General features: G+C 42.1%; 2 protein-coding genes across 2 annotated transcripts in view; one reads left to right on the forward strand and one right to left on the reverse strand.

Moving 5' to 3' along the window:
• Positions 1–3708, forward strand: part of gpr39 (G protein-coupled receptor 39) — a 116662-nt gene extending 112954 nt beyond the window's left edge. The window contains exon 4 of the mRNA XM_063052480.1: positions 3128–3708. Coding sequence (XP_062908550.1) covers positions 3128–3708 — 581 coding nt within the window. The remainder of the gene's footprint in view (positions 1–3127) is intronic.
• Positions 3709–3986: 278 nt separating this feature from the next.
• Positions 3987–13944, reverse strand: part of LOC134348695 (ly6/PLAUR domain-containing protein 1-like) — a 46946-nt gene continuing 36988 nt past the window's right edge. The window contains 1 exon segment of the mRNA XM_063052481.1: positions 3987–4223. Coding sequence (XP_062908551.1) covers positions 3991–4223 — 233 coding nt within the window. The 3' untranslated portion in view covers positions 3987–3990.

The raw sequence follows: 13944 nt of genomic DNA on the forward strand, positions 1-13944 counted from the left end.
TCTCTTCTTGGGCACTGACATCCCCCAGCTTCTGCAAAAAACATCAGAAGTTTGAGGCCTCCAGAAAGTGTCACTGTTACGTTCTGGATGTCACATTAAGGGAAGGTTGATTTGCCTGAACAGGCAGCTTGCCAATTGTGTGCAAGTGAAGCTTAATCAAGGGCCTCTCCTGAATGACACCAGGCAGACGCTCAATTTGCTTGCTCCACTGAAGACCATATGTAGACCAATGTGTTATGACCTCTGCACAAAATAAGTAGAGAGTACGGTAATTAGGGTTGCCAACTGTCACGTATTAGCTGGGACATCCTGTATGTTGGGCTAAATTGGTTTGTCCCATACAGGACCGCCTTGTCCCATATTTCCCCCGCTAAGGTAGATCGTTCCTGTGAAACCTTTCGTAAGCAGAAATGACGTAAAGCGAAGAAGCAATTACCATTAATTTATATGGGAAAAATTTTTGAGCGTTCCCAGACCCAAAAAATAACCTACCAAATCATACCAATAACACATAAAACCTAAAATAACACTAACATATAGAAAAAGCAGAATGATATGATAAAAAAAAAGGAGGGAGAGAGAAACCGGGGAATTATAGGCCCATTAGCCTAACGTCGGTGGTGGGGAAACTGCTGGAGTCAGTTATCAAGGATGTGATAACAGCACATTTGGAAAGCGGTGAAATGATCGGACAAAGTCAGCATGGATTTGTGAAAGGAAAATCATGTCTGACGAATCTCATAGAATTTTTTGAGGATGTAACTAGTAGAGTGGATAGGGGAGAACCAGTGGATGTGGTATATTTGGATTTTCAAAAGGCTTTTGACAAGGTCCCACACAGGAGATTAGTGTGCAAACTTAAAGCACACGGTATTGGGGGTAAGGTATTGGTGTGGGTGGAGAATTGGTTAGCAGACAGGAAGCAAAGAGTGGGAATAAACGGGACCTTTTCAGAATGGCAGGCGGTGACTAGTGGGGTACCGCAAGGCTCAGTGCTGGGACCCCAGTTGTTTACAATATATATTAATGACTTGGATGAGGGAATTAAATGCAGCATCTCCAAGTTTGCGGATGACACGAAGCTGGGTGGCAGTGTTAGCAGTGAGGAGGATGCTAAGAGGATGCAGGGTGACTTGGATAGGTTGGGTGAGTGGGCAAACTCATGGCAGATGCAATTTAATGTGGATAAATGTGAAGTTATCCACTTTGGTGGCAAAAATAGGAAAACAGATTATTATCTGAATGGTGGCCGATTAGGAAAAGGGGAGGTGCAACGAGACCTGGGTGTCATTATACACCAGTCATTGAAAGTGGGCATGCAGGTACAGCAGGCGGTGAAAAAGGCGAACGGTATGCTGGCATTTATAGCGAGAGGATTCGAGTACAGGAGCAGGGAGGTACTACTGCAGTTGTACAAGGCCTTGGTGAGACCACACCTGGAGTATTGTGTGCAGTTTTGGTCCCCTAATCTGAGGAAAGACATCTTTGCCATAGAGGGAGTACAAAGAAGGTTCACCAGATTGATTCCTGGGATGGCAGGTCTTTCATATGAAGAAAGACTGGATGAACTGGGCTTGTACTCGTTGGAATTTAGAAGATTGAGGGGGGATCTGATTGAAACGTATAAGATCCTAAAGGGATTGGACAGGCTAGATGCGGGAAGATTGTTCCCGATGTTGGGGAGGTCCAGAACGAGGGGTCACAGTTTGAGGATAGAGGGGAAGCCTTTTAGGACCGAGATTAGGAAAAACTTCTTCACACAGAGAGTGGTGAATCTGTGGAATTCTCTGCCACAGCAAACTGTTGAGGCCAGTTCATTAGCTATGTTTAAAAGGAAGTTAGATATGGCCCTTGTGGCTACAGGGGTCAGGGGGTATGGAGGGAAGGCTGGGTTCTGAGTTGGATGATCAGCCATGATCATAATAAATGGCGGTGCAGGCTCGAAGGGCCGAATGGCCTACTCCTGCACCTATTTTCTATGTTTCTATGTTTCTATACACAGCCTATATAAAGTAGAAATAATGTACGTACAGTGTATTAGAATCAGGAAGATTAAGCCAAAACTGATTTGTAGAAAAAATCGGCACGTACATGCATGCGCACACAGGTGCCCGCACAAGGCTTCATGGTCATGGTAGTCTTTCTCAGGGTAAGCACAAGTGTCCCGCATTTGACTGCTACTTTTGTCCCTTATTTGGGAGTGAGAAAGTTGGCAACCCTGGCGAGAAAGTTGGCAACCCTAACGGTAATGAAAAGGGAACTATAGCTGCCAGTATATTCTAAAATGACAATAGCTACTTACAAATGTTCTTCATTAAATTGCCGGTGTGTGGCAGATGGCAGGGCAGCTGCATGGCGTTGGCTGCAGCGAGGACTAGGCCTCAAGCCTCAGGCTTGCCTACTGCTGCAATTCAGGAAAGGCAGCGCTGGAGACAGTGTAGCGGGGCGTCTGTGCTTGGTTGAGGTTGGCCTCTCCCATTGGTGCTGCCCTCCAGTGTCTGATTGGTGGAATGACAAGCTGGATTGTGTATGTGTCTGCAGACTGCTGGGAACACTACCACCAATTTGTGGGACACATCACTCAGGGACTTGGGCTATATATATATATTTTTTTTTGCAGAACTCTACGTGTGCTAGCTATCTTGAATGCACTGAGTATATTTTGCATCTTGGCCCCAGAGTAATGCTGTTATGTTCAGCTGTATTCATGTATGGTTGAATGATAATTAATCTTGAATTTGATTTGATTTAAATTTGAAAATCTCAGGCTAACTGGGTAATCAAAAATATTCTTACCCATTAAGATTATAACCACTCATCAATAATATTAAAATTATGTTCCACATCACAGGAGTTAGTTTTTTCTAGCTTACATTTATTATACAATGCCCTTATTTTCAAGCACACTAAATGTAGAGACAGAGTTGATAGTTACACTGGGTTTGTCTGCAGTACTTCCCATGCATTCTCTGTTCCAACCTTTTGAACTTAATGCAATTATGCACTTAGCATTCTAACTTCAGGAAAGCAGGACAATATGTTAGTAGTTTGTTTGAAAAAAAATGTACAATGAAGCAAAATAACAAAATATTTTCAAAAATAATTTTCTTTTTCTTTCTTTCCACAGTGCTTATTGTGGTTACTCTGGCTGTGTGTTGGACACCATTGCAAATTCGACGGATCATGGCAGCTTCCAAGGTCAAATCAGACTGGACAGCTGCGTACTTCAGAGCTTTTGTAATCCTGATGCCTATCTCGGATACTCTCTTTTACCTCAGCTCAGTATTAAATCCACTGCTGTACAATCTGTCCTCTAGGCAGTTCAGGGAGGTCTTTATGCAGGTTCTGCGCTGTAAACTTTCCATAGTGCATCGCAACATGCAGACGATAAACAGAAATTATACCATTCCCGAGATTCGCACAACTCAGTCAACAAAACCCCTCCTTCCTGCTCCACTGAAAGGTGTGCGCTCACACCGGAAAGCCAGTCAGAATCTTCCAACTTCAATGGCAAGAGACAAGGGCTTTGAGCTTCAACCATTGTCACATCAGAACTGTGATCCTAAAACAGAATCAAAGTCAACAGAACTCAATCTGGTTTCAAGGCCCAGGCTGTGGAACATTAACTCTGAGCTACCACCACTGGAAAATACCATTGGGGTACGTTTAAAACGGCAACCAAATGAAGTCTGTGAAACAGAGATATAATGCTTTTATAAAACATAAATACTTCAAACAAAGACCATAAGAAAACTTTCAAAGTGCTGTCAGTGTTAACTTTAAGGATACAGTGTCATGTAAAACTTCAATAAAGTTAACAATGGAAACTGCCTCTGTGGACTGGTAATGTTCTTAGATAGTGGTTGTCTGTTATTAGTGATGCAAGATGTTTTAGAACGGCACGTGAAATGAGAGCAGCAAACAAGGTAGCAAGTTCAGATCTCCTACAATGGTAATTAATCTTCTCAAAGTTTCTGTCACTTTATGAGTTTATGTTAGAAGTGTTGATGTGAGTATTCCAACAGCAGCTAAGAGTTTTAGACTTGCTCTGGGAGACGGTGATGAGTTTCCTCTCCTCCTGGGTCGGGGTCCATTACAGAGCGGAGTGTTACAGCAGCTAATGCATACAGATCCCACCTTTCCTGGGGAGCAAAATGACTGGTAACCTGCAGACGTAATGAGGCAAGATGTAGAAGCAGCACAGGACTTCCGGTACATGACCCCTGGAAAGAGGAAGACAGCAGGGGTAAGATAAGCTCAACAGTTCCATTTAATATCAGAGAATGTATACAGTATACAACCTGAAATTCTTACTCTTCACAGACATCCTCGAAACAGAAGAAAAAACCTGAAAGAATGAATGACAGAAAAAATGCAAGAACTCCAAAGCCCTCTCCCCACTCCCGTGATCAAGCAGCATCAACCCTCCCCCTCCCCCACTTATTCCAGCAGAAAGCATCAGCATTCCCACCACCCACCAAGCAAGCAACAGCAAAACTCCAGAGTCCATCAAAAACTAGTGTTCATCCTAACAGTCTGACGTCCCGAAGGCTTTCTCTCTCACTCATTAGTAAGGGAAAAAGAGATGTCACTCCTTCCACTGTGAGAGGGAAAACCAACAAACAGCTCATTGCTTCAGTGTTGGATGCAACCTGCTACATGCTACTGGTTGCAGTTCTATTTCATATTATTGTGCACTCTTATATTTGCTCACTCTAATGCAAAGAGAAAAAGAGAACAGAACATCTTTGGCTATTTATCCAAAGAGTTAAATTTCTGCTTTAAAATTAGAGAACGTGATAATTTAAAGGGTAATTCTCGTCCCATTTATAAAGATGACTAATGTGTTAAACACAAACATCTAAGTGGGAATGAGAGCTATTAATCTTCTTTTTCACTCTCCCACTTCATTGGACTTTTGCTTGCAGGAGAAGGTGGGATTCTATGATTTTCCTTTCAAGGGGTAATGACATCTGCCTCTTTTCTGATGATTAAGTGAGAGGCCACTATTTGTCATACTCAAGTGTGATAAGAACCATAGTCTCGAAATAACATTCTCCTAGAGGGATCGCGTCCTTGTGAACTTTCACTCTCAGAGATTATCATTCCTTCTTTAGATTTCAAAACATTCATTCCATCTGAATTTGTTAAAAAACACAGTTACAAACATTTGGATTACGAGGTGAGGGCTGTTTGATGCTGTAATTGAGTTATGCATTAAAGTGACAGATAATAATGGAAAACACGTCAGAAATTAATCAGGCAAACTTGAAATCGTGTCCTTTAATTGACTGGCTTTTGAGTCTGCTCTCCATTAGAACCAGGTCAGCTGAAAAGGAGGGGACTAGATTGGCCGCAATTTCCTCCTATTTTTAATAAACTGAGAGCACGTCAAGGGAAGTGCTGTTGGTGACATTAACAAGCATTTCAATTATTTCTTCAATTTTCCTACACTTAGTAATTCAGTAAGCAATTTTACTTGTTTCAGAATAAAGGCCCTCGGGCTCTGATTGGTTGGTGGACATAGGCATCCCATAGGTCTAGTACATGGGAGTGATGTCTTCCTCTCCAATGTACCCAGAGCAGAAGAAGTTGGAGATGATGTTGGTACTAGTTCATATCCAAGGGGAACCGGGAAAGTTACTGAGCTATGTCAGATCTTTGGAAATTTGATTGTTTCTAATCTCAGCAACGTTAGTTCATTTTGTAAATAAGTAAACCACATCAGCTATGAACAATCCATATGGATAATGAAGAATATAAGGAATGCCAGTTTTGCAGATGATGTAAGAAAATAATCTTTGAAAGGTTAATGGTAGAGGTAGCTAATGGGAAAAATGATGGGATCCTGCCAAATGGGCCTAAAATGTCGACAGCACTTTTTTCCATAGGTCCTGCCTGGCCTGCTGAGTTCCTCCAGCATTCTGAGTGTGTTGCAGACATAGAAAATATGGTGTGAAAATGTGAGGTTATTCCATTCTGTAGGACAAACAGGGCATCTCCAGTGGCAAATTGTAGTAAGTAGATTGCAGAGTGACCTGAACTATTTCATTAAATACATCAAGTCAATATATAAAGGTACCAACTAGAGAGGATGCAATATTAGATCTCCCATTAGGAAACAAGTTAGGACAGGTGACGGAAGTGTGTGTAGGGGAACACTTTGGTTGCAGTGATCATAACACCATTAGTTTCAATTTGATCATGGACAAGGATAGATCTGGTCCTCGGGTTACGGTTCTAAACTGGAAAAAGGCAAAATTTGAAGAAATGAGAAAGGATCTAAAAAGCGTGGATTGGGACAGGTTGTTCTCTGGCAAGGATTTGATTGGTAAGTGGGAGGCCTTCAAAGGAGAAATTTTGAGAGTGCGGAGTCTGTATGTTTCTGTCAGAATTAAAGGCAAAGTGAATAAGAATAAGGTACCTTGGTTCTCAACGGATATTGGAACTCTGATAAAGAAGAAGAGAGAGAAGTATGACATGTATAGGACACAGGGAGCAAACAGGGTGCTTGAAGAGTATAAAAAGTGCAAAAAAATACTTAAGAAAGAAATCAGGAGGACTAAAAGAAGACATGAGGTTGCTTTGGCAGTCAAGATGAAGGATAATCCAAAGAGCTTCTACAGATATATTAAGAGCAAAAGGATTGTAAGGGATAAAATTGGTCCTCTTGAAGATCAGAGTGGTCGGCTATGTGCGGAACCAAAGGAAATGGGGGAGATCTTAAATGGGTTTTTTGCGTCTGTATTTACTAAGGAAACCGGCATGGAGTCAATGGAAATAAGGCAAACAAGTAATGAGGTCATGGAACCTATACAGATTGAAGAGGAGGAGGTGCTTGCTACCTTGAGGCAAATCAGAGTAGATAAATCCCCAGTATTTATGTGTTGGTTAAGGCTTTCGTCTAGTGATTTGAAGGTCGCTAGTTCGAGCCTTGGCTGAGGCAGCGTATTGTGTCCTTGAGCAAGGCACTTAACCACACATTGCTCTGTGATGACACCGGTGCCAAGCTGTATGGGTCCTAATGACCTTCCCTTGGACAACATTGGTGGCGTGGAGAGGGGAGACTTGCAGCATGGGCAACTGCTGGTCTTCCATAAAACTTTGCCCAGGCCTGCGCCCTGGAAACCTGGAAACGGATACCTATTATAAATCCCCAGGACCTGACAGGGTATTCCCTCGGACCTTGAAGGAGACTAGTGTTACAATTGCAGGGGCCCTGGCAGATATATTTTAAATGTCGGTGTCTACGGGTGAGGTGCTGGAGGATTGGAGGATAGTTCATGTTGTTCCGTTATTTAGAAAAGGCTCTAAAAGTAATCCGAGAAATTATAGGGCAGTAAATTTGACGTCAGTAGTAGTTAAATTATTGGAAGGAGTACTAAGCTGTAGGATCTACAAGTATTTGGATAGACAGGGACTTATTAGGGAGAGTCAACATGGCTTTGTGCGTGGTAGGTCATGTTTGACCAATCTATTAGAGTTTTTCGAGGAGGTTACCAGGAGAGTGGATGAAGGGAAGGCAATGGATGTTGTCTACATGGACTTCAGTAAGGCCTTTGATAAGGTGCTGCATGGGAGGCTAGTTAGGAAGATTCAGTCACTAGGTATACATGGAGAGGTAGTAAATTGGATTAGACATTGGCTCAATGGAAGAAGCCAGAGAGTGGTAGTGGAGGATTGCTTCTCTGAGTGGAGGCCTGTGACTAGTGGTGTGCCACAGGGATCAGTGCTGGGTCCATTGTTATTTGTCATCTATATCAGTGATCTGGATGATAATATGATAAATTGGATCAGCAAATTTGCTGATGATACAAAGGTTGGAGGTGTAGTGGACAGTGAGGAAGGTTTTCAAAGCTTGCAGAGGGATTTGGACCAGCTGGAAAAATGGGCTGAAAAATGGCAGATGGCGTTTAATACATTGGCCTTTATAAATCAAAGTATTGAGTATAAGAGCTGGAATGTTACGGAGAGGTTGTATAAGGAATTGGTGAGTCCGAATCTGGAGTATTGTGTTCAGTTTTGGTTACCAAATTATAGGAAGGATATAAATAAGGTTGAAAGAGTGCAGAGAAGGTTTACAAGGATGTTGCCGGGACTTGAGAAACTGAGTTACAGAGAAAGGTTGAATAGGTTAGGACTTTATTCTCTGGAGCGTAGAAGAATGAGGGGAGATTTGAAGGAGGTATATAAAATTATGATGGGTATAGATAGAGTGAATGCAAGCAGGCTTTTTCCACTGAGGCAAGGGGAGAAAAAAACCAGAGGACATGGGTTAAGGGTGAAGGGGGAAAAGTTTAAAGGGAACATTTGGGGAGGGGCTTCTTCACACAGAGAGCGGTGGGAGTGTGGAATGAGCTGCCAGATGAAGTGATAAATGCATGCTCACTTTTAACATTTAAGAAAATCTTGGACAGGTACATGGATGAGAGGTGTATGGAGGGATATGGTCCGTGTGCAGGTCAGTGGGACTAGGCAGAAAATGGTTCGGCACAGCCAAGAAGGGCCAAAAGGCCTGTTTCTGTGCTGTAGTTTCTATGGTCTCTATGGTTCTATGGTTGATATAATAATGAACTAGGAAACCTAATAATGTGTTCATAAAGGATAATTGTATCCTAATGCAACCTCCGAGCAGTTGAATGTGATGTGGAGATTACCCACTGGTAAATTAGTGAAATTTGTGATGTGGAGATTACCCGCTGGTAAATTAGTGAAAAACTGGTTACAGTCACTGGAGATTAAGAGCTGATCTCATTGAAAAATGTAGAATTCTGAGTGGGACTGACCATAGATAGTGAAAAGCTCTTTCTCCAAGTTGAAGACATTGGCACTCTGATTCCTGGCGTCAGGGGAAGAGGTACAGAGTTCAGCCACGTGTTAATGTGATGTAGACCAATTGCTTTTCTCAAATTCTCTAACTCCAAAATTGTCTATGTATTCTAAATAGTCATAGTCATAGTCATACTTTATTGATCCCGGGGGAAACTGAGAACAATTAACCATTGACTAAAAACCCAGGAAAACATGGATGGCACAAGAAAGCAACAGCAGAACACCAACAGTTTATACACAACTGATAGCACAACTGCTTAAGCCAGGGGTTCCCGGACTTCTTTTATGCCATGGACCATTACCATGAAGCAAAAGGTTTTTTGGAGTCCCGGGTGGGAAGCCTTGGCTTAAGCAGTGACATGGACCACTCCTGCTTCAACTTCTCATGTTCTTCTCAGCAAAATGATGAACATCATATGCAGGCATACAATGATAGAAAGCTCCGTTATCAGTTTATCTATTTAAATCTGAAAAGTGCACAGATTAATAGCTGGTAATCCAGGAGATATTTTTTGAAATATTATGCTTTGTGACAGTTGAATTGAATGCTCTGTGTTATAGTGTTAAGTACAGTAGTGTCACCTGTGCACACGATGTTCTGAAGACTTTCTGACAAGTTGCAGAAAGCCACGCAACCAGAATCTACAAATCTGTTAAACTGTCATTGTTTCATTAATTGCCAGCATTAATAATATGGGAACGAGAGTGGACCAGACCTGTACTATAGTTCCATTTATCTAACATTTATCCATGTTCATCCATTTCTACAGATAATAAGAATCCATTGGTTTTAGTCTTTAAGATTTTAAGTTTCAAGGTGGCTGAATTTTAGGTGACAACTTACCAAAGAATGAGGCCATTCTCAACAGATCCATACTGGCTCCTAGCAGAGTAACTCCACTAGTCCCCTCCCCCTTTGTGTTTACTTGAACCCTTGTCAGTTATCTTTTACACTAAAAGATAACTCACAGTGGACAACAGCAGATCTCTGGGAAAAGAGTCACACAGTGTCCAGTTCTGGTTGCCTCACTATAGGAAGGATGTGGAAGCATTGGAAAGGATACAGAGGAGATTTACCAGGATGCTGCCTGGTTTAGAGAGTATGCATTATGATCAGAGATTAAAGGAGCTAGGGCTTTACTCTTTGGAGAGAAGGAGGATGAGAGGAGACATGATAGAGGTGTACAAGATAATAAGAGGAATAGATAGAGTGGATAGCCAGCACCTCTTCCCCAGGGCACCACTGCTCAATACAAGAGGATATGGCTTTAAGGTAAGGGGTGGGAAGTTCAAGGGGGATATTAGAGGAAGGTTTTTTACTCAGAGAGTGGTTGGTGCGTGGAATGCACTGCTTGAGTCAGTGGTGGAGGCAGATACACTAGTGAAGTTTAAGAGACTACTAGACAGGTATATGGAGGAATTTAAGGTGGGGGCTTATATGGGAGGCAGGGTTTAAGGGTCGGTACAACATTGTGGGCCGAAGGGCCTGTACTGTGCTGTGCTATTCTATGTTCTATGCTCTATGTTCAGTTACCGATAGGCAGACAGCTCTAGAGTCTGCGATGAATCCCAAGCCGTGGAGGTGAGAGGTGGCAGCAGTAAATAATATGTTGCCATGACAGTCTTACTGTACTACCATAGAGGAATTTCTCATTATCCCTGAAGATCCTCGTGCATGGAAAGTCTTCTTTGTAGTATGGTGTTAATCTCCTGGTTAAAGCCGATACATATGCTCCCCCAGGTTACAAGTATCTGGCTTATGGACACATTGTGCAGATGGAGACCGGCAGGCTGGACTTGCTGGCTGCTGTGGATCTGTTGCATGTTCTGCTGGGTGGGAATAGAATGGGTCATTTCCCAGTTCCTTGTCTAACTAGACCGCACCTACCACCACCCCATCCAACCTTGTTCACCACCAAGCTGCAGCTGGGTTAAGCCAGCCAGAGTTGTCAGCACCGAGCAGTCTCACTCGCTCACTGTGTCAGTGAGGCCGAGCCCTGGCAGCTACTCATCCAATACCCACATGGTTTCCCATTTCAGTGGTCCTCTCACACACCCAGTTTTTATTGATTTCCAACTTACAGTGCTCAGGTCAGGAATAATTCTCAGGAAGCTTACTTTGTCATAAACTGGAGAATACTTGCATCATTTGTAAAATTCTGGGAATCTGAATCACTGACGTATTTTGTGAAATGTGCTGTTTTGTGGAAGCTGCGTGATGTAATAATAATAATAATTGGTTGGTAATTAGTACCCTGTTCTCTGTCTCTTCATTTGGTTGAGTGGTGGAAGTTCTTCCCAAAAAATCCACAGCAATGTTGTTTGGAGTCACTTTCACCTCACTTCCTCATTAGTAACACACACAAAATGCTGGAATAAGCCAGCAGGCCAGGTAGCATCTATGCACCCTTCACCCAGAACATTTTCTCTTTACTCCCTTCCGTAGATGCTGTCTGATCTGCTAAGTTCCTCCGGCGTTTAGTGTGCATTACTCTAGATTTTCAGCATCTACAGAATCTCTTGTGTTTGTGATTTCCTTGCTAGTTGTGGTTTCAGCCTATCTGCACCCTGCTCCTCTCCACAGCTCAGAAGTTCCTGTTGTGAGCTACAGTAGTAGAGGATAGCTTTCTGTCCACCCTTCCTTATTGTGGGTTATTACTTTACAAAGAAAGCATTAGGTTAGCTTAAAGCTATGTATCAAGCTCCGAATAATTCTCTTGAAATGCTAAAATCTGGAAAAAAAACTTTGCCCATACGTGCCTCTAGTTCTTTCACTCTTTCTGACTTCCCAGATTGTATGAAAAGCCCAGAGGCTCTGTATTCATCTCGTCAACAACCTCTGCATTGTAAATAAAAAAAAATCCATCTGTCTTTAAACAGTTTGTTTGTAGGATTTTGTTTCTGAAGCTCCTCTGTTAAGTCAGACCTCACGATGGTGATGCAGAAGTCTGCATCTTATGATTCCACAGAGTAAAGCAATTCCATGTTAGAACCTTTACAACTCTTACATCAACAAATTCCTTTTAACAGTTGCCATTGCCAATTAAAATGTTTACCCTAATAATGGCCGCAGTCTATGTAAATTTATTACACAGTAATTACACCATTCCTTTAAATTGAAGTGTGGAAATCTCATCATAGGCTGTAATCAAAGTACGGCAATTTTACAGGGAATATATTGATTATAAATGTATAATTGATCACCAAAATTTAAAGAACAGAACAAATGACTTTCAAAGAGGTCCTGAATTCAGTCCAATTATTGCCTGCTGCCAGCCTTGTTTCACCTTAACTCTACAGGATCTTAATTTCCCATGTGCAATGCAAGTTGCATTATAAATAATAAGATATGCTTAACAGAATTCCCTAAGGAATGCAACATCCATCGCCAGTTAGGCTATTAATAAATGATCTGTTAGGCTGAGGAACATCTACATACTTATACCTTTTATGTCGATCTTTATGTCATCCTAAGTTCCCGAAACAATTTCTATTGTAGCAATTCAGAAAATGCTTTCTGGTGATTACTCTAGCATCTATTCATTTGATGCTTGACACCCAAAAGATCTTATCAAATTAATCAGAAATGACAACCCTTTACAAAATGGGTAACCTTCGGAGAATTTGTTGGTTGTGTATAGTGACTGGTTTATCTGCTCAACCACTTGTTCTGTTTTTGATATACCCTTTTATTTTCCCTTTATGTATTAATTGGGGCTGTACATTTCCAAACTAATTTGGCTGGGGGATGGGACCCGGAGTAATAGGGCAGAGGATGGAGCAGTTGGTATATATACGCAAAGTCTGCTGAGACTGTAAGAAGGGAAAGGCAGGTTATAGGGCAAAATTGAGGTCTGTGGGATGGGTATTTAAACTAAATGTAGGGGTATGGAAAACTGAGGATAAAATAAAAGGGAAGGAGAGTACAGAAAATGTAACTAAAGTCCTTTGAAAAAATAAAAAGACAAAAAGTTTAGAAAGGGATAAGCATTTAACTTTCAGTAACATGAGGACAAAATCGAAAAGGGTGATGAATGCAGGAGTGAAGGTGTTACATGTACATAGTATACGGAATATGGTAGATGATCTTGTAATGCAGTAAAGGAATTACAGAGGCATGAGAGAGAAGCTCCTAATGGCGCGTGCCCCAAATAACCTTGGACAAAGGTGAGTTACTGATGCCTTAAAACCAGTCGCTTCAAGTAAATGGAGATTGTCAGCCATGGTTGGCAGCTTATCTAGCAGAAGGAAAGCTCTGATCTCAAACGTCCACTGCCTCGCAGCTATGCCCACTCATGAGGGAAGGCTTTGGGAATAAACATCAAAGGAAAAGCTGGAGTCTAAGTCCCTAAGGCAGTCCTACATTGAGTTCAATGCTGACTGACAACTCCAACCTATCAAACTGTATCGGCTTATGCCATTCCTTTGGGTTCATCAGATACATGGAGTGGGGGAGCTTATGACACAGGCAACAGCTCGCTCTCCATATCGTACTGCCCAGGCTTGCGTACCTAGACAGCTAAGATGCAAAATCCATAATCAGCTCTGACCAGTGGAGCCTCAGGCTCGGGGGGCAGAGGTGAGTGGAATTACTATTACTAGAAGATGCTTGGGAAACTGAAGGGTTTGAAGGCAGAGAAGTCACCCGGACCAAATGGACTACACCCCAGGATTCTGAAAGAGATAGCTGAAGAGATTTCAAAACTCGTTAGATTCTGGACTAGTTCCTGAGGATTGGAGGGTGGCTAATGTAACCCCACTTTTTAAAAAAGGAGGGAGAGAGAAACCGGGGAATTATAGGCCGGTTAGCCTAACGTCGGTGGTGGGGAAACTGCTGGAGTCAGTTATCAAGGATGTGATAACAGCACATTTGGAAAGCGGTGAAATGATCGGACAAAGTCAGCATGGATTTGTGAAAGGAAAATCATATCTGACGAATCTCATAGAATTTTTTGAGGATGTAACTAGTAGAGTGGATAGGGGAGAACCAGTGGATGTGGTATATTTGGATTTTCAAAAGGCTTTTGACAAGGTCCCACACAGGAGATTAGTGTGCAAACTTAAAGCACACGGTATTGGGGGTAAGGTATTGGTGTGTGTGGAGAATTGGTT

This window comes from Mobula hypostoma, chromosome 6 (genome assembly GCF_963921235.1).
Source record: "Mobula hypostoma chromosome 6, sMobHyp1.1, whole genome shotgun sequence".
Taxonomy (NCBI): domain Eukaryota; kingdom Metazoa; phylum Chordata; class Chondrichthyes; order Myliobatiformes; family Myliobatidae; genus Mobula; species Mobula hypostoma.